This window comes from Selaginella moellendorffii, unplaced genomic scaffold (genome assembly GCF_000143415.4).
Source record: "Selaginella moellendorffii unplaced genomic scaffold, v1.0 SELMOscaffold_67, whole genome shotgun sequence".
Lineage (NCBI taxonomy): Eukaryota > Viridiplantae > Streptophyta > Lycopodiopsida > Selaginellales > Selaginellaceae > Selaginella > Selaginella moellendorffii.
This window is the reverse complement of record NW_003314328.1, coordinates 54,566-78,482: the sequence shown is the minus strand read 5'-3', so window position 1 is coordinate 78,482 and position 23,917 is coordinate 54,566. Positions and strand designations below refer to the sequence as shown.

General features: G+C 45.9%; 5 protein-coding genes and 1 pseudogene across 7 annotated transcripts; 2 read left to right on the top strand and 4 right to left on the bottom strand.

Annotated features, from left to right (window-relative positions):
* The first annotated feature begins 19 nt into the window (after window positions 1-19).
* Window positions 20-4,311, top strand: LOC9649721 (zinc protease PQQL-like). The gene is made up of 21 exons (XM_002985361.2): window positions 20-294; window positions 367-613; window positions 666-791; window positions 846-983; window positions 1,043-1,186; window positions 1,240-1,497; window positions 1,551-1,688; window positions 1,741-1,810; window positions 1,867-2,080; window positions 2,145-2,250; window positions 2,299-2,532; window positions 2,600-2,764; window positions 2,820-2,969; window positions 3,016-3,107; window positions 3,157-3,238; window positions 3,291-3,374; window positions 3,427-3,543; window positions 3,599-3,709; window positions 3,784-3,864; window positions 3,928-4,110; window positions 4,167-4,311. The coding sequence occupies exons 1-21, from the start codon at window positions 47-49 to the stop codon at window positions 4,242-4,244; spliced, it is 3,066 nt and encodes a 1,021-aa protein (XP_002985407.2). The 5' UTR covers window positions 20-46; the 3' UTR covers window positions 4,245-4,311.
* Window positions 4,312-6,882: 2,571 nt separating this feature from the next.
* Window positions 6,883-8,849, bottom strand: LOC9649720 (annotated as a pseudogene).
* Window positions 8,850-13,399: 4,550 nt separating this feature from the next.
* Window positions 13,400-20,288, bottom strand: LOC9649719 (queuosine salvage protein). Of its 3 annotated transcripts, XR_002990181.1 has the most exons (10): window positions 20,197-20,288; window positions 19,686-20,083; window positions 19,467-19,610; window positions 19,320-19,418; window positions 19,171-19,247; window positions 18,999-19,107; window positions 18,612-18,940; window positions 17,953-18,557; window positions 17,728-17,896; window positions 15,559-17,632 (listed from the first exon to the last, which is right to left on the bottom strand). XR_002990181.1 is itself a non-coding variant. In XM_024659364.1 (9 exons), the coding sequence occupies exons 2-8, from the start codon at window positions 19,798-19,800 to the stop codon at window positions 18,462-18,464; spliced, it is 969 nt and encodes a 322-aa protein (XP_024515132.1). In that variant the 5' UTR covers window positions 19,801-20,083; window positions 20,197-20,288; the 3' UTR covers window positions 18,319-18,404; window positions 18,458-18,461. The 3 variants fall into 3 exon arrangements, 2 of the variants coding, with proteins under 2 accessions (XP_024515131.1, XP_024515132.1); XM_024659364.1 differs by lacking the exons at window positions 15,559-17,632; window positions 17,728-17,896 and having other exon boundaries at window positions 18,319-18,404; window positions 18,458-18,557; XM_024659363.1 differs by lacking the exons at window positions 18,612-18,940; window positions 18,999-19,107; window positions 19,171-19,247; ... (2 more) ...; window positions 19,686-20,083; window positions 20,197-20,288 and having other exon boundaries at window positions 13,400-17,632; window positions 17,953-18,322.
* A 21-nt stretch (window positions 20,289-20,309) lies between these two features.
* Window positions 20,310-21,632, bottom strand: LOC9649718 (ELL-associated factor 2). The gene is made up of 3 exons (XM_002985293.2): window positions 21,493-21,632; window positions 21,067-21,425; window positions 20,310-20,985 (listed from the first exon to the last, which is right to left on the bottom strand). The coding sequence occupies exons 1-3, from the start codon at window positions 21,602-21,604 to the stop codon at window positions 20,479-20,481; spliced, it is 978 nt and encodes a 325-aa protein (XP_002985339.1). The 5' UTR covers window positions 21,605-21,632; the 3' UTR covers window positions 20,310-20,478.
* Window positions 21,633-21,657: 25 nt separating this feature from the next.
* LOC112340605 lies at window positions 21,658-22,270 on the top strand. Its single transcript, XM_024659373.1, has 2 exons — window positions 21,658-21,825; window positions 21,871-22,270. Exons 1-2 carry the CDS (start codon window positions 21,683-21,685, stop codon window positions 22,247-22,249), a joined length of 522 nt encoding a protein of 173 aa, XP_024515141.1. The 5' UTR covers window positions 21,658-21,682; the 3' UTR covers window positions 22,250-22,270.
* Window positions 22,271-22,290: 20 nt separating this feature from the next.
* Window positions 22,291-23,502, bottom strand: LOC9649915 (peroxidase 55). The gene is made up of 2 exons (XM_024659261.1): window positions 22,960-23,502; window positions 22,291-22,720 (listed from the first exon to the last, which is right to left on the bottom strand). The coding sequence occupies exons 1-2, from the start codon at window positions 23,187-23,189 to the stop codon at window positions 22,297-22,299; spliced, it is 654 nt and encodes a 217-aa protein (XP_024515029.1). The 5' UTR covers window positions 23,190-23,502; the 3' UTR covers window positions 22,291-22,296.
* Between the last annotated feature and the right edge of the window lie 415 nt (window positions 23,503-23,917).

The window sequence follows — 23,917 nt, the reverse complement described above, 5'->3', positions numbered from 1 at the left end:
CCCTAAGCTTCCAATTTTAGGGCTTTCGAGCTCTCTGGTGGATGAAATGGCGATCGCCATGGAGCGAGGAGAGGTCGCCGCTGCTGCTGCTCCAGCCGCCGCGGACATTCTAGCGATGCCATCCAATCTCTCCTTCAAATCGCTCAAGCCGCTGGAGCTGCGCGAGGAGGATTTGCTGCCGTCGACGCCGGTCGGGGTCGTCTATGGCACGCTCGACAATGGTATGTGTTATTACGTTCGGCAGAATGCCAAGCCTCGGGCGAGAGCTGCGCTCGCGCTGGGAGTCAGGATCGGGTATGGAGCTTTCTTCCCTGCATTCTCTGCGTTTTTCTCCGGGAAATCTTATTTGCTTCTTTGCTTGTCTAGGTCGGTAATGGAAGAGGAGGAGGAGCGTGGAGTGGCTCACATTCTCGAGCACTTGGCTTTCAGTGCCACGACGAAGTATACGAACCACGACATTGTGAAATTCCTGGAGAGCATTGGTGCTGAATTTGGTGCTTGTCAAAATGCCATGACGTCGGCAGACGAGACTATCTACGAGCTCCTGGTTCCTGTTGATAAACCAGAGCTTCTATCACAAGCTATCTCGGTCCTCGCGGAGTTTAGCGCTGGGGTATCTACTCTCGCCTTTTTTTTTTTTTCCTGTATGGTTGAGTTTTGTTTAGATTCGTGCATCACAAGAAGATTTGGAAAAGGAGAGGGGAGCGGTCATGGAGGAGTACAGAGGCGATCGCAATGCCTTAGGACGGATGCAACAGGCGCATTGGTTGCTCCTCATGCAAGGATCAAAGGTAACGATTATCACTATGAATGCTTTTGCAGTTTTTGACTTGTGATTTTCCCAGTACGCTGATCGTTTACCGATTGGACTCGAAAATGTCATTCGGAATGTCTCTGCGGAAACTGTCAGAAACTTTTATCATAAATGGTATCACCCGAAACATATGGCTTTTGTAGCCGTAGGAGACTTTGAAGATACGGAGGTAATTGCTATGTTTTGTTTTTTATTATTTGTTGATCTCATATGGTACTGTTGATGCAGAGTGTGGTAGAACTCATAAAGCTTCACTTTCAAGAGAAGGACCCCGTGTTTGAGAAACGGGCATACAATGAATTGCCTCTATATCATGTTCCAAGTCATGAAGAGCCCCGATTTTCCTGCTTTGCTGAAACAGAGGCCGGAGGAGTAAGTATGCATGCTCTACTTTGATAATTGTCATTAACACAACTTGTCCGCAGTCAGCTGTGGTGGCCAGCTGGAAAATCCCATCGAGGCAAATTGTTACAGTTGCAGACTATCGATATACTGTAGCTGAGGGAATGTTTCACAGCGCTCTCAATCAAAGATTCTTTAAACTTTCAAGGCAGCAGGAGCCTCCCTTCTTTTCCTGTGCCTCAGTGGATGACAATCTGGTTCGACCTGTAAAAGCCTACACCATCACTGCAAGTTGCAAGGAGAAAGGTACACTCGAAGCTGTCGAGTCCATTCTTACTGAAGTAAGGTTGTACTTATGAGGATGTTCTCTCTAGCTGATGTATATTGTCTGCAGGTTGCTAGAATAAGACTGCACGGATTTTCAGAACGTGAACTTGCAATGGTTCGTGCGTTTTTGACAACAGACATGGAGTCAGCATACTTAGAAAGGGACCAGATGCAATCAACATCCTACCGAGAAGAATACATGGAGGTGGGTGGTTCTCTCGTCTGCATATTTGACCTTTGTTTTTCCTTTTCTCCAGCACTTTCTCCATAATGAACCTGTCGTTGGAATTGAGTACGAAGCTCGTCTTCAAAAGGCTGTTTTACCAGGTTTGCTACTGATGCTTCTATTTTCCTGATGTTTGTGTACTTTCATGTTCATGCAGGAATCACTGCGACAGAAGTTGCTGACATTGCTCACCTTCTCAAGGCTCGTCTCAGCTGCATTATCAAGACGATAGAGCCTCGCGTTAGTGTTACGGTTAAAGATTTAAAGAATGTGATTGCGAAAGTTCAAGCTCTCGAAGACGAGGGCTCTATTCCTCCGTGGAATGAAGAGGACGTTCCCGAGGAGGTTGTTGAGAATAAACCTGAGCCGGGGTATTGTTTTCTTTCTGTTTGGATCTCTCTTCACACATTCCAATACTGACTATGATTTGCACAGGGTCATTCTGGAAACCACTGTTTATGAAGAATTTGGAGCCACAGAACTCGTCCTGAGCAATGGGCTTCGTGTTTGTTACAAGCCGACAGACTTTTTAGATGATCAGGTTAGTTTTGAGTCCGTTTGCCTTGGAAGCTGACAGTAATATATGCAGATAGTATTTTCGGGATTTGCATATGGTGGACTCTCTCAAGTGCCTGAGAAAGATTTTCTCACCTGTTCGATGGGATCTACCATTGCAGGGGAGATTGGAGTTTTTGGACATAAGCCGTCAGTCCTCATGGATATCTTGGCTGGCAAAAGAGCTGAAGTGGGAACAAAGATTGGGGCCTACATGCGTAGCTTCTCGGGGGATTGTTCTCCCACTGATCTAGAAATTGCACTCCAGGTCCATAAATTTTGTATACTTCTTTTTTCTTCCCACACTTTACCGTTTTTTTTTATAATATGTGCAGCTGATCTATCAACTTTTCGTTACCAGTGTCCATCCTGGGGACGATGAAGTAAAGCTAGTTATGCAAATGACGAAGGAAGGCATTGAGGCTCAGGAAAGAGATCCATTTACTGCGTATGTTAACCGAGTTCGTGAAATTAATTATGGCAACTCTTATTACTTCAAGGTATGCATGCGTTTACTCATCGTCTTCCAAATACGGACATTTCCTTGCAATGCAGCCCATTACTGTAAAAGATCTTCGCAAAGTTGATCCTCTGAGGGCGTGCGCTTTCTTTGATTCTTGTTTTAAAGATCCTTCTGCTTTTACTATTGCGATTGTTGGCAAGATTATTCCAGAGAAAGTCGTGCCGCTGATTCTACAGTATCTGGTACGTAGTTCATTATGAGCACCATTTTTTATGCTTATTTTTGTAGGGTGGTATCCCGAGTCCTTCTGAGCCTGTTATGAAGTACAATCGAGACGAATTGCAAGGCCTGCCATTTACTTTTCCTGCTGGAATCATAAGGTTCATAAATTACATTTTGCAACGGGAAGACAAGCTTGCTGTGGTGCAGGGAGGAAGTTCGTCGCAGCATGATTGAAGCACAAGGCTCCGTACAGATAACATTTCCAGTGGAGCTTAAAGCTTCCAATGTGGTGAGTAATTTCTGAGGCTATTCTGAGGATGGAACTTACTCTTTTCTTCCAGATGGAAGAGGTACACTTTACAAGTTTCATAAGCAAGTTGCTAGAGACGAAAATGATGCAAGTTTTAAGGTTCAAGCATGGGCAGGTTCGTAGCTTCTGTTTTTCCTTCTCTTCTGTTTACGTTGGGATGTAAGCAGATATATACTGCATCCGTTTCGGCTTTTCTGGGCGGAAGTAAGCCATCAAGGTCAAGCGATGTATGTGGTGACATTGCGATCAGCTTCTCCTGTGATCCCGATAGCGCCTGGAAACTTGTAAGTAGTTTCTCTTCAATCAGAATGTTTTGGCACATAAACATTCTGTTGTCAGGTCGAATTCTCTCTTGAAGAGGTTGCAAGGTTGCAACTAGAAGGACCCACCAAACAGGAAGTTTTGACGGTCTTGGAGATTGAGCAGAGAGCTCACGAGAATGGGCAACAGGTGCAAACCATCACGAGTGATCTTTCTCTGGAGCTGACCGAGCAATGCCTCTTTTTTTTTTTTTTGATAAACAGGAGAACGTATATTGGCTAGACCGATTGTCGCGAGCGTATCAATCAAGGCTCTACGTTGGCGACTTGAACACCTCGTTCCAGGTTTGAGAAGAACGAAAAAAGGGATTCGCTTTTGAGCATCGTTTCCTCATTTTCCTTTCACAGGGACAAGACCAATGGAGGGACTCAGTAAGGTCCTCTCTCGACGAAGTCGCAATGCAGAGGGCACTGTGTAGAATCTTGCCAGTTCCATGCGCTCAGCGTCACACGGCAGTGGCTTTGGTTCCGAGACCTTCCCGGATGAAAGCCATCGCCGGTTTACTCAACTCTACTACAGTGTCACGCAAGGTAAGATTTTTGCCTGAAAACCAGCCTCTCCACGAATACTAAGCGAATCTTTTCAGCTTGTAATAGCGGCAGCGGGGGCTGGAATGTGCGTCTTCATGCTGTGGAGATTAAGACAACGGCGCGTATCTTCATAGCGCGCCAATTTTTCATACTTTTAGAATATTCTTTCTTCAAACAGGATCCAGAACCTTCTAGATTCCATTTCCCGGTGACGTGTCCCGAAGAGATAGAATTATATTAGGCTAAGCGGAGGGATGGTGGCGGTGGTGTGTTGTCTTGTTCTTCTCCGCGAGGATTTTCCTGGCTGGCGCCCGATCGCGAGCAAATGGGGGGCGATAGGCCGAGCGGCGATCTCTACGCTGTTCTTGGGCTCTACCGGGGAGCGTCGCCGAGAGAGATTCGCAGTGCGTACCGAAGGCTTGCGAGGGTAAGTTCTTGTTGATCCTTCTTGAGTTTTCGGAGTGATTGGAGTGATTCTAGACACTGATTGACAGATTTGGCACCCGGATAAGTACCTCGGAAGGGATCCAGAGGCGGCAAAGTTAAAGTTCCAGGAGATCCATAATGCCTATGTGGTGTTATCGGACTGGAAAAAGAGGTTATTGTATGATCAACAAAGCCAGTTTCAAGGATTTCACCAAAGCGCCGCCTATGTGAGTTATAGATTTTTTTTTCTTTGTGGTTCTCTATTTAACGCTTCTTTCTTTGCAGGGAATGAAGGATTTCTTGGGTGAATTGCGGACGATGATGCAACAGCAAGTTCACGAGGTGCGTTTCTAGATGCCTTTTCTTTTTTTTTCTTTTTTTAAGATCGAGTTGCAGGAGGAAAACGTGAGCTTTGAGGATCTGCGAGCTACCTTTTTCAGCATGTTCAGTCCAGAGCATTCGTTTCATTCGAATCGATCGCTTTTCAACAAGCTCGAGAATGCACACTTGCAAAGGATTCACACCCGCCACCGTTGATCGAGATGGGAGCTCAGATCGCAATTTTGTACATATCTACAGGAAACGAATAAATCGAAGTTCTCACTTCTGAGTTCACACGAAAAACGTGGGATTTGGTGCATTCAGCAAGAAAGATTTTCGAATGCGAGCAGCAAGGTGCTGGTGGAATTGCGACAGCACAAATGTCATGCTACATGACACTTCCGATGAGACTCGGCAAGACGGCTGGAAGACGAACTGTCGCAACAATGGTAAATTTCTTCTAGTGAGCAACAGGTAAGGAGGAGCATTTTCCGACTCCATGACAGACACTCTACTCGCCGCCAAGTTCATCGTGGAGTCTTCTCTAGCTGTAGCTTGAACGGCATGTTTGTGGCCTTCATCCGCTCGCCCCACAAACCCATAGTGCTGCTTGCTCCTTCTCACGCCGTAGTCCATTCCCATGGAGCAAAACCATCCATGTCCACCGCCATCTCACTAAACATATCTGCGGTCTTGAGAGCTCCGCACGCGTGTTCCACAGCGGCAATACTCATCGTTCTCGAAGAGATTCCTTGCATACAGTAACAAGCAGTTATAACTCTCGTAAACAGACCTTCAAGAAATAAACGTGAGAAGAGATTATTTTTTTGCAAAACCATGTTTTTCTGTACCCTTCCGTCCATGGCTTCCAGTTGGAGCTTGAGAGTCATTGCTTTGGCATAAACTTTGTAGGCATGGTGATTGGCCTCTAGTTCCTCAGTTCACTTTCTCGCATATATGCGTCACTTATTGGCGTTTATGATGGACATGGTGGCAACTCAGCTGCCATCTATGTCAAAGAGAAGATTGGCAGCCTCTTGGCTTCAAACCGAGATTTCCATCCCAGTAACTACGCAGAGAGCTTGCACCAGGTGCTCATGGAGCTAGAGCGAAGATTTTGAAATTTAAGTAGAAAATATACATGGAGTGTAAAGAAGCAGTACAACAATCTCCTACATAGATGATAAGAATCACATTCTGAATCCCTTGCCACCAAATCCGTGTCATCAAAGAGAGACCTCGCTTCTTCCAGCCTCTCACCCTGCACCAGCATTGTCAATATCGTGTTCAAATGAGATACATGGGATGGCCCGCCAGGTGATACTCTCCAGGATCAACATATCTCAAGTGACCATCACAAGTATATCAGCACACTGAGACTCCTAGGCACTGGGCTTCCACAGCTTGCTTTGCAAGATCGATTGTATCAAATGCATCCTGGATTAAGTCCTAATTTACAACGGCATCTTTCTCTACCAAGGATTAGGATTAATGGAGGATCAGGCACGAGGACAAAGAAAGGGTGTTGCAATCAAGTGATTACTTTTTTAGTTAATTAGTTAATTTAGGGTTTTAAGGATAGAACTTAACATTGGTATTAGAGCCCAATAGCTGATGAATGGGGCAAAAATATTTTGAAGGAATATTTAACATACTAGATCTACAGGGAAAACCAAGGTTTAATAGACCTATAGTGGGAAAACCTTAAAAGAAAGATCATAATAACTGAACTGGTACAATCGGACCCCTGAAGCTTGTGACCGTGAAAAAAGGTTGTTTTGGAAGACTTCTGAAGTGACCACCCTGGTCTGGGTTTCCATTTCAACCATCAACGTGACAATGAGTGACAATGATCACAAATGATCATTTAGGCATTAAGTCAAGATAATAAAATAAAGTGATCACCTCTTTAGCCAGTTAGCTTAGGGAATTGTTATTTGGATTTGGCAAACATACCCTCCCCATTGGCAAAGAACAGTTTGTGTTTCTATTTCAGATTTGATCTTTAGGAAGGGTATTCCGAGCTTCTATAAGTGGTGACAATCTCCTCTTCCAAAATCTCTAGCACTTTTGGGCTCTTAATGCACCTTGGAGTCTTGTACTGTCCAGCTGCAGAGCCATTTCTCACTTCTCTCCGGGATGTATACAATAGAAGTAAATGGCCGATCCAGAAGCGCATGATTGGAGTAAATGTTTGGCTCGTTTTTCAGCTCCCAGTAAATGACATAGTGGCCAGGCTGCTCCGACAGGTTTGAGTGACTTGTGAAATCCACAATTTCCAGGTTCGCCTCGATGCATGTTCTTCTTACCACGTTCTGGAGCTCTTGTTTCACTGGTCATGTCCAGGCTTACACTTAGCACCGCACTGCAACGATATTCAAAGGCCATTTGTGGACTCTCGTGAAAGAAAGCGACGACTTTGACCACATCCCCCACTTTGTACCGATACAAACCTGCAAAGTGTTGATTGCATGGTGCGAAATGAAACAAGGCAGGACTGCTCACCTGAATGTGTGGTAATAACCAGTTCGTACTGCTCACCGATTTCTAAGTCACTTGAGTCCACCAGCTTGTTGTCCCTGAGCCGAAGAAACTCCATGTATAATGTTGTAGGGACAAGTGTGAAGACAACATTCTCTGGTTCAGTAGCGGGATTTATGTTTATTCCATAGACTCCTTCTGAACCTATGTACTCCCTTCCCATAATATGTACACCTCCTGCATACCTCCTTAGAGCAGGAATGTAAGGTTTCATATCACCTGCAAAACCACATTACATATATAGAGAAATAAAAAACTAGATCACCTGTTACCACAGTCAATAAGTACTTAGCTTTCGGCCAAAGCTTTAGAACTATCCCTTGATCCCATGACACATTGCTGCTGCAGACCTCCTCTATTGAGCCAGCTGAGTCTGGATCTTCGCGCAGCACCCCTGCAACAGCTGCTCTCAATTTAACGTCTTTGACTCTTTCGTCCAGTTTTCCAGTTCTTATGTCGTAACAGAGGTTCCTCCATTCAGCCTCCAGCATGTTGAACGCGTGGACAAGGGTATAAGCAAAGAAGGAGGTAATATAATCCACTTCCGTGCGTAAAATGAGTCCAGAGAGCAAGTGACAGTACGTTGACTCCCACCACGGACCAAAGATAACCTCGTCTGTACTTATGCTCCTGCTTGGCCTCTCTTTATAAGCCTGGCTTGTGAAATAGAAGCTAGAACCAGGCATGATCGGGAGGCCTGATTTGGAGAGTGTCCCATGAGGTTGAGCATACATGAAAGCCAAGGCTGTTGGAAAGGAACCGACTGGAAAATCTCTGCTCAAACACACAAGAGTTTATGAGGTTTTGTTGGCTTAGCTTAATATACCTTTCTCCATAACCCGCTGAAATCTTGTCTGCATGGTTTTTCAGGCTGCGGGACTTTGTGGTAAGTGGAAAAGCCTTGCGCTTATCAGTTGTTGTTGCCGAGCTACATAAAACATATGTTGTATGGAGCTAAGCAATCAAACATGCTGAAAAGGCTTTCAGACCTCAAGATGAATGCAATGACGGGATCTTTGCACAGGACAGAGCCTGGACCTCCATCTGCCATACGTTGAATCCTTGCAGCAATGTTTTCGTAGTCCACAATGGGGATGTGGGCTTTGAATGAATCTGCATCAGTCACATTGTAGCTCCTGAGGTACTCACAAGAAGCATTGTGCTCCACAATGGCCCCCAAGATCTCTTCCTGAACAAATGTTGCATTCCTACACATATCCTCAAACTCATTGACCAACGCCTCCGTTCTCACAAAGCGATCTTCTAAGTTTTGCTCCTGGAACCAGATCAGGGAGGGAAAGTTACCATGTAGGCATGATGGGTACCTTAATTGCAGGAGAATGGAGTAAGGAATATTCTTAGATCGCCTCTGCCATTCGACCGTCTTTTGTGGTCTCCACCTCACTTGCAAAGTTGTGCTGAGTGTCGCACCCAAAACCAAAGCTTCTCATATGTCATTATTAGTTTTCTACTGTGGCAGACATTCCTGTCAGAGGAACCTTGTGGTGGATCTTGCCTTTATCTATCTATTTGCTGTTTTTGAGAGTTTGTGGTGTCCATCTTGATACATGAGAATGATGGAGGCAAAAATGCAGTGTGGATAGATGCTAAGGGAAAGGAGAATGGAGGTGCTGATTGATGAGTTTGAGGATATGTATAGAGATGCAACAGTTGTTCAGGAAAAGATCTTGGGGAACATTGTTGAGCACAATGCTTACCTCCAGAGTTACAATGTCACTGATATAGATTCATTCAAAGCTTATGTCGTGTTGTGGGTTATGAAGACATTGCTGCAACAATGTAGTGCATGGCAGATGAAGATCCAAGCTCCATCTTGTGCAAAGATCCAGTTATTGTATTCTTGTCAAGATTGAAAACTTTTTAGCATGTTCAGCTCTATAGAACATATGTTTTATGTAGCTCCGGAACAACCACTGAGAAGCTCAAGGCTTTTCCACTTACCACAAAGTTCTGGAATGACTGAAATTCTAATAAATTATTATAAATTATAGAGCTAATTATTGAAATGATCATAGGAGGTATGAATAATCATGCAATGTACAAGATTGCAGCTGGTTATAGAGAGAGGTATTAATCCAAGTCAACAGATTTTCATTACCTTTTGTTAAGTTAAAACTCACAATTCAATATTTTAATTTTTTTTTTTTGCTTTATTAAATATTTGTACTTCTGCTTTGACCACTACCACCTTTTTGGCTCCATTTTGGGGCTCAAGGATTTGTGTCTCACAATTCCACCATATATGTATTACCCTAGTTAGTATTATAGTATTACCAACTGAATTTGGTCTATTTATTTTTATATATAAGTAAGGGTCTAAACCTTAATTAATATATCTATTCTTATATCCCAAGCCATGGAGATAAGAGGCATTACAATTTATCCTTAAAGGGCAAAGTTTTTTGCAATGCTTTGCTCTAATATTTGAGATTGTGCTTTTTGTTTTTATTTCTTCATTCTCTTTTAAATCTAGATTTATATTAATCTTCATTGTATTCTCTTCTTTTACCTTGTCATACTGTCATCAATCACAGAGTATCCTTCATTGAATTAAACTTTTGGTGCTGTAGAGTGTAATCATATTATTGTTACACCCATCTTTAGTGTGTTGTCATCTCCAATGTGATTATATAGCTTGTTTTGTTCTTAGTGTTCTACTATTTCCCGTTAATGTGAAGCATGATCATGATATTGATTCATGAGCTATAGATGATACAATTTAGTTCTCAAAGAATGTTCGAAAATCAAGTTTATAGAAAGACAACATCTACAAGCTTGAATAGATTCTAAATTGTGATGAGGAACTTAATTATTATGGAAATAACTTTGGAGATAGCTTTGGAATGAGTTGAAGATTTCGCAAGGTAGATATCAATCCTTTAATTTGCTATTTGATCATTTCTCTTTACTTTCTACCCTTTTTCAAACTCTTTAATGTTTTAGCCTAAGCAACCTTTTTATGTTTTTAGTGTTCCTTCTTCATTTGCAATATCTTTTCTTCTCCTAACACATTGATCATTTTTTACTTTTATGATTCTCATTTTCAATTTAATGTTGAGTTGAGTGTTTTCTATAATTCTTATACTAATTTAGATGTTGATCATATACATGAAGAGAATTTTGCTTTTGTTTCTTTGGCGGAGTCTTTGATCAATTCTAGTATTCAATATTCCCCTATTATAAAGGTTGAATCACTTTGACTGGAGTTTCAAGTTGAGTGCATGGCCTTAGTTGTGAGTGATGTTAATAGCCTTTGTTTTATCATTGTTGCTAAGGGGTTTATATGCTCTTTTGAGAGTGTGGATTTTTTTATTGATTTTTCTATCTCAAGTGTTGAATTATGTATTAAGGAGCGGTGTGAATCTCTTATTTATCTCATGCTAAACAAAGTATTTTATCATAGCAAAGCCTCTATTCTCTAAGCTTTAAATATATTTCCTTTTTTTCTCTCAATTTTTATTTTGACAATTGCTAAAAATTTATCTTTTAATACTTCTTTGTCCACTTTTTCTTCTTTCATAATGTTTTTTCCCCCTTTTTTCTTGCTTTCTCTTTTTTACCCTAACATTTCAAACTTTTTTTTCTTTGGAGGAGGGAGTAAAGGGAACAGCGGGAGTCTGACCTTAACAATAGAGTGAGTATGAATCGATACAATAGTAAAGTGATAACAAACAATATAGATTATGGAGTGAGGATGAGTATAACAAGTTCGAATAAAATATCAAATTCAATGTAATAAGGTTAAATGGATGCAACAATGGAATGAAACCAAATATAGACAGCAAAATAAGGATGAGCATAACAAGTTTAAACAGAGTTGATGCTTCAATTTTTTTTTTTTTTTGGGATAAAAAGGATATGAAAGTCAAATGGAGTGAGTTTAACCTCCCATATGTAGTGCTAGACAAGGATAAAAGTTATAAATTTGAGTTAACATGAGTTTTGGATATTGATTGAAGAGAAGATGCAAAGCTAAGTTCTACTTATGGTTGTGAGTTCAAATTAACAATATTTTTAAAGGATTATTAACAAATAAACTTAAATGCAGGATATATCATTTGTTGCAATGATATTTCATGGATTACAATGGTTCTTGAAATTCTTTGCTTTGAGTTATGGTTTTGAAGTTGGCTTAAGCATTTGGTAGTTGCACATAAAATTACAATTGATTCATTAGGATTTCGTAGTTGTCAGCAACTTTATTGGTGGTTTTGTAAGAGCTTTAAATTCTTATGGTAATTTATAATCACTCAGCAAAAGCTCTAGAGTAGAAGCTCTAGATGTTCCATCTTTTTGAGGGGAGAATGGTATAAAGTTTATATATATATATGTATGTATATACATATATAACCCTAGCTAAATATAATACTATAGCATATAAATTATCCATTTGGGACTAAATCTAGTCCATCCATTTTTGTCTATTAAAGGCTGACAAGAAAGCTCAAGAGGAGCAACAAAATAACCATCTCTTAGTAATTAATTAATGATTTATACCCCACTTAATATATTTATTTCTATATCCTGAGCACTCACAAAATATGGGTAAAGTGTAAAGATTCAAACCAAAATGTATGTTAAAGTCAAAACATCCTTGTAGAACTACTCACTGCCCATAAATGGACAGGAGTTGATGTACAACTGAAAGGAAGAATGTACAACAAAAATGGCCATAGCAATAGAAAGGAAGGGAGAATTAGGAGAGATAGAGCAAAGAGAATGAAGTAAACATAACTTCCCTCATTGAACACTTTGGTCCTTAAATAGGAGATGTCTTGTTTTGGAGCACTCAATTGTCTTGGTCCATGACCTTGTTTTGGAGGAGTAGCATGTGGCCAGAGACAGAGCTGGAATCTCGAGCTGACTTGGAAGCAGACCCTTCTGAGCTTTAAGCTCAGTATATGCAACACGTTGTGAAGGGTGGGAAACACAATTTATAGGCCACTTTGTTGATCTTTTCTTCTGTATGGACCAAAGAAGTGTGGGTGCAGTTTTGATTGAGACATTGCCTTGCTCCTCAATGTGTGGCACTCAGGTCTCAACCATACATACACCCACTCCCCAACTTCAAATTCTCTAAACGTCCACATAATACTTCATCCTTGTTTGGGCTACTTCTAAGCATTGTTGCACCTAGGACATCTTGGCCATAAAGTGCCGCATATGGTGCCATGCCTATAGCCAAGTGGTGTGTTGTATTGTAAGCATACTCAGCATGTAGAAGCCATCACAGCCATGAAGCTGGTTTAGCCTTGTAGAAAGCCTATAGTGGCATCTCAAATGTTTGATTAGTGCACTCAATTTGAGTGTCAGACTAGCACTGCTGAAACTGAGCGTTGTTCCTAGGCTTCTAAAAGTTTCCAACGAACTTGGAGCCTCTATTAGAGACAATGATGAAAGCGTACAATCTGAGAGAAAAAAGCCTTGGCCACCTGAGAACGTGGGCAAGTATTTTTTATTTTGATCCAAAGTTTATTTAGGATTTCTTTTAGGATTAACAAAAATGAATTATAGATTTTGTAAGCCTTCCAGTCTTTTAATGTTGATGATACAATATTAAGATATTATTTTTCTATGAGCACTATCACAAGTCTAAAGGCTTTTGGATGTATAATTTCATTTTCTTGATGTTGTGCATGTTAATTAACTTTGCTACTACTAATTGTTCTCAACATTTTATGCTTTTCTTTTGGATTCAGTACAAAATAAATTAATCTCCAGCTTTTGGGCTCCTTTGCGTCTGCAAAGCTGCATTTTTACACAATCACAAGCTGGAGGAGTCCGATTGTCCCAGTTTTTCTCCCCATTATGTATGGGACAGCAGTGAATGACCAATCCAGAACATTACAACCTGTTTAAAAGCAAATGATTGGAGTAATCTAGATTGTTTATCAGCTCCCAGTAGATGGCATAGTGGCCAGGCTGCTCCGGCAGGTTTGAGTGAATAAACCATCAATCCAAAGTTCTGAACTCAATGATAGTAGAGAGAGAAATATTATCTATTTTAGTTGCTAGTGTTTCTTCTAGTGAGCAACAGGTAAGGAGCAGCATTTTTCGGCTCAAGGACAAACACTCTACTTGCCGCCAAGTTCATCGTGGTGTCAGGGCTATAACTCTTCCTGCAAGCTCCGAGAAAGCAAGTCCACTCAGGAGCTTGCGGCTTGAACGGCATGTTTGCGAGAAGATCCTGAGCTTCGTCCAGTCGCCCAGCTCGCCCCAGCAAGTCGATCACACACCCATAGTGCTGCTTGCTCGTTCTCACGCCATAGTCCATTCTCATGGAGCAAAACCATCCATATCCCGCCTCCAAGTCCCCCGAATGGCTACACTCGAGTAGAATCCACGTAAAGCTGATCTCATCTGGGCTGCTCGCGCCTGCCATCGTCATCTCTCTAAACATCTCCTCGGCGGTGCCGATGTCTTGCGAGCTCTGTGCGAGAACTCCCAGCATCGTGTTCCACAGCGGCAAATCCTCGTCGCGACTGATGGTCTCGAAGATCTTTCTCGCGGCGCTGGGCCTGCCATCACCGGCGATGGCGGCGATGAGCAAGCTCCACGACGCAGCGTTCTTGTCCGGCATCGCGGTAAAGAACCGCTCGAGCTGTTCCATATGCCCTTCGCGGGCATACGCGACGAGGATAGCGTTCCAGGAGCTCACGTCGTGGGCAGGCATGGAATCCACAATTGCCTTGGCCTCTTCCACACGCCCAAGCTGGGAAAACCCATTTACCATCGCGTTGCATGCCACCACGCTCCACTCGCGCATCGCCGAGAACACATCCATCGCCTCACGCAAAAGCCCTCGTTGCGCATATGCGTGGATCGCCGACGTAGATGAAACCACGTCGTGGTGTGGCATCCTATCCAGCAGAGCTCCGGCGTCCTGGCATCTCCCACTCTGAGCGTAGGCGCACATCATGGTGACAAACGAGACGAGGTTCCGGCGCGGCATGGCCTCGAAGAAAATCCTAGAATTCTCCAAGGAGTTTCCGTCGCGAGCATAGACGCTCAGCATGGCATTCCAGCACACGACATCGTCGTTGTAGCGACCCGGGATACTCGCAAAGATGCGCTCCGCTTCACTAGCTCGATTGCTGTGAGCGCAGCCGCCGAGGATTGTCGTGCACGACACGGAGTTTCGCTCGGGCATGGCGTTAAAGAGCTCCAAGGCAGAATCAAGATGCTCGCATTGGGTATATGCAGATAGCATGGCGTTCCACGAAATAAAATCCCTCACAGGCATCTTGTCAAAAACACTTTTAGCTTGTTCTAAATGCCCGTGTTTCGCAAAGCACGACAGCATAGCCGTGCATGAAATGGTATTCCACTCGGGGATTAACCCAAAAAACTCCTTAGCTTCAGACATATGCCCCAAGGTAGCAACTGTAGCAAGCATGGCACTCCACGAAGTTAAATCTTTCGCGGGCATGCGATCAAACACATCCTTGGCTTCCTCAAAACAATCCGCTTGCGAGTATCCCGACAACAGCGCATTCCAGGAGCTCAAGTTCCAAACCGGCATCCCATCAAAAACCTCCTGTGCTTTCTCCAAATGCCCAGCTTGGGCATATCCAGTAAGCATCACATTCCACGACACCGGATCCCTGTCCTCCAAATCCATGTCATCAAAGATAGCCCTCGCTTCGTCCACCCTCTCGCCCTGGACGAGCGCAGTCAAAATCGTGTTCCATGACACCGAGTCTTTGCACGGGATGGCCTCAAACAACCGCCTGGCGTCCTCCAATTCCCCGTTCTGGGCATGCGCCGAGAGCAGCAAGTTCCACGAGAAGACATCTTTGTGGCGGATGCCGTCAAAGACGTCGCGAGCGTTTTGGAGGCTGCCGCATTTGCCATACATCTGGACGAGCAAGTTGGAGAGGTAAGTGTCGAATTCGAGACTCTTGTGCGAGTGGAGGAGCTGTGCGTGGAGCTGCGTCGCTCGAGAAAGGCTTGTGCATGACTTGATGCGCTCGACCCACTGGCCAACGTTGCCATCGCCCAGTTTCTCGTAGATCATGTATGCTTCTCATTTGACGATCTAGCTTTTCTTGGCAGTGGCCTGGAAAATGAGAAAACCAAGTTAAATCTCGTGGCGGGTGCCGCACAGAGTGCATGGGGAATGTAGGGAGGAGGACGTGATGCTCACAAACTTGTTGTCAACTTTCATCATTCCAAAGTCCAGTCCCCAATCTTCTTGATCATCAGTTCCAGTCAAGCATGCAATCTCCTTGGCATTGCTCCCCACCACTTCACAGGCCCAGTATTATACCGGGCACCTAAGAAACCATTCTGCCACTTCTCAAGCTTGAATACTTCGAATGGTGGCGAGACAAGCTTGATATCTCCAATTGCACGCTAACCTTTAGCAACTGTGATGCTAATCGCTCCTCGTCTGATCGAAGAGCCTTCAACCCATACCATTCACCTTGACCACACAGTACTCCGCCGAGCCATCGATTTCCTCCCATCCATTCGCACTACATCAACACAGAGTTCCAAGCTCCGATATCGAATATAGGCACAACAAGCTTGTATCGTCTTGCACTCACTATGGCCATTCCAAAGGAATATTTTTGGTAAGATTCAAAATTGGGTAGTGCCTTTGAACACTCGTCTGGAGAAAAGATCACACACAAATACTGTCCATATAGTAGTGAAGTCCTTCCAACTCGCAAAGAAGAAGAAGGCAAGGTTGCTCTCAAGATCGTCGGAGCCTTTATAGTAAAGAGGAATATAACCCTCCTGGACAGTTTGCCAGTGCTGCCAAGGAAAGCTCGATCCAAGACGACGGGGAAATGGACGACGAGGAAATGGATGATGAGGACGAGGACCGGATGTCCTGGAAGATTGGCGAGGATGTTTTGGAGATACTCATCAAGGTCCTGTGGCTCCATCCAGGCCATTGTCTCTTACAATTGGCCGATCTCTTTGAAGAGCATGCTCCTTGTGCTGCACTTTCGAAAGCTTTGCTTGGCATGGTCCTGAGGCCTGGAGCAATGCGAGCTTTTGTGGACACAAATCCATCAAAAAGTCCAATGGTATTTCCTTCCAAGACAACTTCCCACCATTGCGACTTTGTAGAACAAGATCAAGCTTGAGATTAGGGATTGGACTTGCCAAAAGCATGAGCTTCTTAGAATTTCGCCTCGGGGATATCTTAGAGATGGTTCCAGTGGACGACTTGGTTGCTGTCCCAAGTGGCATCTAGGGTGTGACGCACGGATATTCTCTAGAAGCAATAATGGTTATGCCACCCAGTCGTTTTCTTGCCATTTTCCAAGTTTCTACTAACCAGGGAGCTCACTCTATGTCACTGGTGCCATGCAGCGGATAGCAGACCTAATCTAGCGAACTGCTAGATAGAAAACAGGTTACGTTTCAAGCATAGACATGTCATTCCAGCACACGACATAGTCATTGTAGATGCTTGCTCCGCTGGTAGGGTCAGCCGCCGAGGATCGTCGTGCATGACACGGAGTTTCGCTCGTGGCATGGAGTCAACGAGCTACAAGGCCAAGATGCCCGCATTGGGCATATGCTGCTGCATGGAATCTCGTCAAAACGTGCGACGGTATTCCACTCGGGAATCAAACCAAAAAAACTCCTTGACTTCTTGAAGATGCCCAAGGGTGGCAACAGTCGCCAGCATGGTGCTCCAGGAAGTTTAAGTCCCTCGCGGGCATACCATCAAACACATCCTTCGCTTCCTCAAAACAGCGCATTCCAGGAGCCCAAGTGGCATTCCATCAAATACCTCCTCAATGCCCACTATGGGCATACATCACATTCCACGACACTGGATCCCTTTCCTCCAAATCCATGCCATCAAAAACAGCCCTCGCTTCTTCCAGCTTCTCACGCCGTCATGTTCCATGACACCGAGGCTTTGCACGGGACCGCCTGGCCTCCTCCAATTCCCCGTTCTGGGCATGCACCGATAGCAGCAAGTTCCACGAGAAGATCTGGATGGTGTCAAAGACGCTGCGAGCGTTTTGGAGGCTGCCGCATTTGCCATACATCTGCTTGGAGAGGTAATTGTCGAATTCGAGGCTCTTGTGCGACTGTGCGTGGAGCTGCGCCGCTCGAGAGAGGCTTGTGCATGACTTGATGCGCACGACCCACTGGCCAACGTTCCCATCGCCCAGATTCTCGAAGATCATGTAGGCTTCTCATTTGACGATCTTGCCAGACAAGCTTTTCTCGTGGCAATGGCCTGGAAAAATCGTCACGAGAAAACGAAGTTAGAGTCATAGCGAATTTATTCGCGAGCGACTAGGCTACCAACTTAAACTTTACTCGAAGTTTCACCTCGTCGTTTCGTGGAAGTCATTGTTCTTCGAGGATCATGCTGACGTTCTAGCGTTGCCAAAACAATGATGCCGTTTGCGTGCTGCAGTGCCCAAAATCGAAAACATTATCTTCACACACCTTTGTGGATCATTCATGCTCGCCAGATCGATGCACTGACCACTGTTTTCTGGAATAAACAAATCCAAGTTGGTCAGAGAAAACATCTATTGGGGACAAAGATACCTCGAGCGTTCAAATCCAATGCCCTCCGAATTGTATCCGCCACTGGCATCGTCCCATCGGCTCAGCGGTCCAGCGGCTGGAACAAATCCAAGGTGTGACGCCACGAAGGGTGCCCCGCTAGCACAAGGCTATTAATGCCGTCCTTGTCACCAAGCCACATACTTGTACGCCTTAACCTCTCTTGCAGCCCACTACAAAAGGCGAGACTGTCCGGAGAATTCGGAGCCGGCTGAATGGAGAATCCACTAGCGCTTGCAAAGAGTTCCTGGCTGTTTAGTGTGCTCGTGGAGCGCGTGATGGCTATGCTGCTCGCTACTGATCGTTGCCTCGAGCTGTTTGCAGATGGATATGAGAGTCTAGAGAACTGGGGGTCGTGCGGGATGGTAGGCGCTCCCTCGGCATTGGAGAGAGTAGCGGAGATCGGACTGGTCCAAGACTAGTTTGTGCATTCTCTGCAAAGAAGAAAAAAGGATCAGTATATTTAGATCTATGTAGATCTATCTACCTTGTCAATAGTAGAGTGTTCGGGTCCGATGAAATCGAAGGTTTTTGTTTGCTCCTATTCCCGACGACCACAGCCACCAATCCACTTGCACGCTCAGGACCTGGAAGATTTCAATGTCGCGAACAGTTTGGTGTGATATCCAATCGACTCATACCTCTTTCCCAGCCTTCGATCTTAGTTTCTCTCGGAGCATCTCCACTGCTGCGATTGTACACGCGCGAATTTCAATCTCTTCCTCCGTGCCGGACGACAGCTCCTCAAGATTGTCTACTATTCGAGCAAGTTTCGGGCTGTAGTTGAGGATTCCCCACTGCCGAAGAACAGCAGGAACAATGTAGTCCGCAAACATCGTTATAGCAGCAATGTCCGCGAATGCTCCCAAGCCTTGGCCCTTGAAAGCTCCCCAAAGATCAGCAACAAATATCTGAGCTCTCTTGTAAAGGAAGACTTGATGCCCCTTGTACACGGAATGGTCCCTGAAGCCTGGACGTGTACAAGGATCAAAAGAACAGCTCATACATATCCAAGAACAACTGATTACCCGGAAAATGCATAGCAACCAGTTCCACAAGAGCGACAGCCGAGCCGCTTGCAGCAAGGATTAAGTTTACTGCTTGTCCATCGAAGCTTCTCTCTAGTTCAGTCCCCACCTAGAAAAAACAAAAGAGAGAAAAAAAAATTGTGTGCGTGTCAGTGCACAAATTGAATCTAACCTCTGCTAATAAACGGGCACGTTCGTCCTCTAGAGGAAGTGGGCGTGGCCATTCAAGTAATTCACGCAACTGAATGCCTGCGTTTGACACACGCAGCTAACTAATCAGCAAAAAAACTTGACCGCAAAAGCTAAAAAACAAGCGCTTACCTGTGAAAGACTTGAGACTCTTAGCATCGAAAATGCTGTTATCTCTTTGCAAAGCGCGCTTGAGCCCCGCCGCCAAGTGATCGTAGTGAAGGTCGCCATCTACAAAAAACGACAGTGTCAAGCAACAAAAGAAAGGAATGATCAAACCTGGCCAAAAGCAGAAGTTGAGAGTGTCAAGGACCAACAAGTACTGTGCCGTGAGAGGACCACCATCGAAGTAATGGATGCCTTCGAAGTCCCATGAAACAGCTGGGAGATCTCCGTGCAGACTATCCACCACCTTTGCAATGCCTGCACAATCACCACGGAAGATCATACAAAAGAAGGAAAGAAAGAAAGAAAAAGTTCTGGGTGAAAAATTCTCACCGGCGGGATCGATGGAAACATGAGACGCGTGATCGGCTACCCATTCCGTCGAGGATCGAACAGCCAAGGAGGAGAATGGCGCTGCCACGGCATTGCGCTCTCCGTGATCCGCCATAGCCTTAGGGTTTAAGCGGCACTAGGCATTAACCAAAAAAAAAATGGCCCTGTACACTCAAGAAAGAGAGAGAGGAAGAACCGAGATTTCTACTCTAGGAAGAAAGAAACGAGGGATCGAGCGAGAGAATCACGCTGTCTCTCAGCTCCTGGTGCCGCCGATGATCTTCTTGATGGAATGCAGCAGCTTCGTCCAGAAGGACACTTCCGGCTCCTCTTCGCCGGGCTCTTCCGCGATCTCGATGCCCGACTCGATGTCGACGTTGCCGCCGCGCGGTGGCGATCTGCGAGAACACGCACGAAAAGCGCCTCAGGAATCGATATTTCGGAGGAAACAAGCGCAAGAACGAGGATTCTCGCCGCCGATCGATCGCAGCGCAAGCAAGAAGGCGCCTACCTGTGCTGCCATGGCGCCGGCGGGATTGCGCCTCGGACGCGTTCCATCGCTTGGCGCATTTGAGCGAGAGACCGAGACGAAGAACAAAGGAAATGCGCGGCAAAACCCTCAAACGCATGGCAACATATTTCACCTTTTATTCAAGTGTAGGTCTCAGAGATGGAAGATAGAAATTTGGAGATAACGCTCATGGTCATAGTGCGTTTCTATAGATACCTTTGTTCGTGCCACTTCTTCTTAGTTCTCCCTTGAGAGAGTTCTTCTTTGGAGCCCGGATGATGATCAAATCTCTAGCAAGCTCGCCGATTCATCGTCACTGCCATCGCTGCCACTGCTGCTTCCGCTTCCACCCTCGGAGCTGCTGCTGCTTCCACTCTCGCTGGAGCTTGCCTTGGACTCTGGATGATCCGGCACAGCAGGATGGCTCTCGATCGAGAGCGGCGGCGGCTTGGAGTTGAGCTGCCCGTCCTCGTCCTCGCTCACATCCACGTCCTCGAGCTCGTAGTCACTCTCGTGCTCCGCCATGCCCTCCTCCATGTTGTTGCTCACGTCGATGTGCTCGACGTTGTTGGCTAGAACACCACCGCTCGGCTTGAGCTTCTTCGCGTCCGCAGCAGCATCGTCTTCCATGTCCACCGGCGAGAACTCATCCGCGTGTGATCGCTTCGGCGGAGGAGATGGCGCTGCGGCTTTCGATTTTCCTTTGCTCCCAGCAGCTTTCTTCTCGTTTTTCTTGTTGCTCGCTGCGGCCTCGGGCTGGCCACCAATGACAATCTCTTCGATGTGTTCCTGGAAGAAAAACCAAGAGCACGAAACTAAGAACAAGCCCAAGAGCATAGAAACGAGGAAGAAAGTTCGAGGATCACATACCCGAGGGCCTCTATAGACGTTGGCATCGTCTCCGGCGCTAGCACTGCTCGTTCCATTCAGATGCAAAGGCGATCGATTGTCCGGAGCTGCGAGAGCCGAGGAGGAGGAGGCCGCAGACTCGCCAGGCAACCGGAGATGCCTGAGGCTCTTCACTGCCCTGTGGAGCCTTTCTAATCTGAAAGTCCTTCCATCAAAGAACAAGATAGCATCGGAGTCTTTGCAGTCCTCGCTAATACCTTGAAACGCGACCTTGGGCTTCCCTGGCTGATTGTTTGAGAGCTCCACAGTCACCTCGGCGCCCTTGTCTTTGTGGAGCGACCCTGGCCGGCTCGTATCGATCGAAGCAGGCTTGAATTCATCTAAGCGCCACAGACAAAGAAAGAAATCTCAGCTGGAAATATCGATCGAGATCGAGATCGCACTTACAGCGCAGGAAGTAGAAGCGCTTGGACGGATCCTTGAGGCTGGATCCAAGCTGTAGAGGATACCAGTGCTCGGCCTGGGGCGCCGTGGAGGGCTCCTTGGGGCGCGCAGCCATAGCTCGCTCAAGAACCCTAATTTCGTGGGCTTTGGCCAAGAGACCTAATCTCGAAACGCCAGGGATTTTGGAGCGAGGATGGAGGGCAAGATCGATGCCGATGGCTGCAGCTATACCAGGATTCGCCGCAAGACTTGCAATACCGTGGAGGATCCAGAGACGAGGAAGCCGATCTTGAGGTGTGAGAGGCTCGAGCAGCTCCTCCGCCACTGCCCTGGGAGGTAATCTTTATTTCTTTCTTCCAATTTCGATCATCATCGATCTAGGAAGCCCGAGGTCGTGGAGTCCAAGAGAGAGGAGACGGAGGAGGACGTTCCAAGCGAGGAGGAGGGCGATCACCAGCACAGCCTTGGCTCTAGCAGCGGCAATCCATTGTCACGATTCTCTGAGGCGCTGGAGGAGCATCTATCGGGCGAGATCGAGGGATTCATGCGCGCGGCGGAAGAGATCGCAAACGAGCTGTTTGGGAACTTTGGGATCTTCAAGCACGGCGAGAGAGAGAGGGGCAGCGACGAGGAGGGATTCCACCGGAGAGCTCCATCGCCGCAGCCATTCGGGCGAGGAAGAAGGGGCGAGGAGATGGAAGGAGAAGAAAAAGAAGGGGAGGATTTCGCGGACTTTCGCAAGGGCTTTAAAGAAGTTTGAGCACAAATATTAGGGTTCTTACTTTTAGGGTTTTTGAGAGTTTCTAGCTACTGCGCATTGAATCGGTTACACGATCGCCGGATCTCGCCCGCCCCGCCGGTCTTGACGCCCAGTCTGGAGAGCTTGTCCATGGATGCCGCGAAGGAAAAGAAGAACAGCGGTGGATCTCGAGCGAATAGCCTGACGATTTCCCTGGAGGGGAAGGAGGCGAGGAGGCTCTCGTCGGATGTGAGCAGCGATCTGCCGGCTTCCAGGTTCTTGAAGTAATGGTTGTCGAAGGTGAAAGGCGCGGCCTTGTCGAAGAACTCGATGGCCGTCACAGGGGCTCCTGGCGGGCAGTCCTTCTTGAGCTCCTTCGCGAAGGATGGATCGAGAGAAGGGTCAGTGCCGTCCAGAGAGGTGTTGACTCCATAGAGCCTCTGGCTGAATTGCGAGCAGTGGGAGACCCCGAGCGTGTGAGAGCCTGAAAAAAAAGAAGATCATCGAGGCTTTTCGAGCTAGCAGCTATATATCCATACCAGAGAGCGTGACGAGATCAAGTAAGTTGAGTCCTTTGCTGTGGAAGTTCTTGAGCAGCTCGTCCAGACCAGACCTTGGCGATGGGATTTCTCTAAGCGCGCTATCCGCGCGTGACACTGTTCCATCCCTCCGTCCGAGCGCCAGATTCCAGCCCGGCCCTCCCGCCTGGAAGAGTTTATAAAGATCAAAACAAGGACATACAAGTATGCTGGAAACTTGCCAGGATCAACATATCTCGAGTGACCATCGCAAGTATATCAGCACACGAGACCACACCCGGGCACTGGGCTTCCACGGCTTGCTTCGCGAGATCGATCGTATCAAACGCATCCTGGACTAAGTCCCGGTTTGCCACGGAGTCTCTCTCGACCGAGGACTGCGGAGTTTGGCCGATGAGGATCGATCCATCGCAGCCCTGCATTGCTTGTGGGATTGGCAAACGCGCTCTACCCGATCAACACAAACCTCTACGAAGCAGTCGTGGAAGAAGAGCCGAAGAACTTGTGCTGGGTGATTGGTCAGCTGCTGGAATCTCCTCAGTGAAACTTGCGCGACGATGGATGCGAGGCCTGGGCAGCTCGAGTCGTAGAAACCGGGCCAGAATTGGTGGGAAGAGCTTGGAAAAATCACTGCGATTGCAATCAAAACAGCCAGAAATCTCATCTTGGTTAGACTCCGCAGCTCAAGTTACTGTCATGCAATTTAGTTCATTATAATATAAGTGCGATTCTTGAGGTGGACTATTCTGATGAGTGGATCTTATTATTATCTAGCTTTAGCAGTTCTGGCAATGATTCTCAGGGTTTTGTACCACAAGGTTGCTCATCGAGTAGACAAAGTGAAATTATTTTTTGTAAAAATTATTTGCTGGAAGTAATGTGAAATTTCTTCACACCCTTTTAAATTAATGCTTAACCTTTTCCTTTGTTTTCTTAGGTATGGACATTCCTCTAGTTTTGGTCTTTCATAGTACGCGAATTTCCAATGAGCTTGGAGCTGGCCAAGTTTCCAATGCGCGGTTTGCCTTCTTTGTCACACTTGGTCTCGCCCTCCTTGATGCTACGACAATGGCGATTCTCTTGTTCTTGGCTCGCCACTTTCTGGGAAGAGTTTATAGCAACGAACCAGAAGTTATCAACAATGTGGCGA

What these genes read in the sequence shown, in the direction of transcription:
- LOC9649721 (XM_002985361.2), top strand. Translation starts at nt 47, where the DNA reads ATGGCGATCGCCATGGAGCGAGGAGAGGTCGCCGCTGCTGCTGCTCCA. An exon ending in CTGAAACAGAGGCCGGAGGA is followed by an intron (nt 1,187 to 1,239) that starts GTAAGTATGCAT and finishes ACTTGTCCGCAG; the next exon opens with TCAGCTGTGGTGGCCAGCTG. An exon ending in ACCGAGAAGAATACATGGAG is followed by an intron (nt 1,689 to 1,740) that starts GTGGGTGGTTCT and finishes CCTTTTCTCCAG; the next exon opens with CACTTTCTCCATAATGAACC.
- LOC9649719 (XM_024659363.1), bottom strand. Translation starts at nt 15,436, where the DNA reads ATGATCTACGAGAAACTGGGCGATGGCAACGTTGGCCAGTGGGTCGAG.
- LOC9649718 (XM_002985293.2), bottom strand. Translation starts at nt 21,604, where the DNA reads ATGGCTGCGCGCCCCAAGGAGCCCTCCACGGCGCCCCAGGCCGAGCAC. An exon ending in GCGCTTCTACTTCCTGCGCT is followed by an intron (nt 21,426 to 21,492) that starts GTAAGTGCGATC and finishes TGTGGCGCTTAG; the next exon opens with ATGAATTCAAGCCTGCTTCG. An exon ending in ACGTCTATAGAGGCCCTCGG is followed by an intron (nt 20,986 to 21,066) that starts GTATGTGATCCT and finishes TTTTTCTTCCAG; the next exon opens with GAACACATCGAAGAGATTGT.
- LOC112340605 (XM_024659373.1), top strand. Translation starts at nt 21,683, where the DNA reads ATGGAGGGCAAGATCGATGCCGATGGCTGCAGCTATACCAGGATTCGC. An exon ending in CTCCGCCACTGCCCTGGGAG is followed by an intron (nt 21,826 to 21,870) that starts GTAATCTTTATT and finishes TCATCGATCTAG; the next exon opens with GAAGCCCGAGGTCGTGGAGT.
- LOC9649915 (XM_024659261.1), bottom strand. Translation starts at nt 23,189, where the DNA reads ATGCAGGGCTGCGATGGATCGATCCTCATCGGCCAAACTCCGCAGTCC. An exon ending in CAGCATACTTGTATGTCCTT is followed by an intron (nt 22,721 to 22,959) that starts GTTTTGATCTTT and finishes ATGATCTTCTTT; the next exon opens with TTTTTCAGGCTCTCACACGC.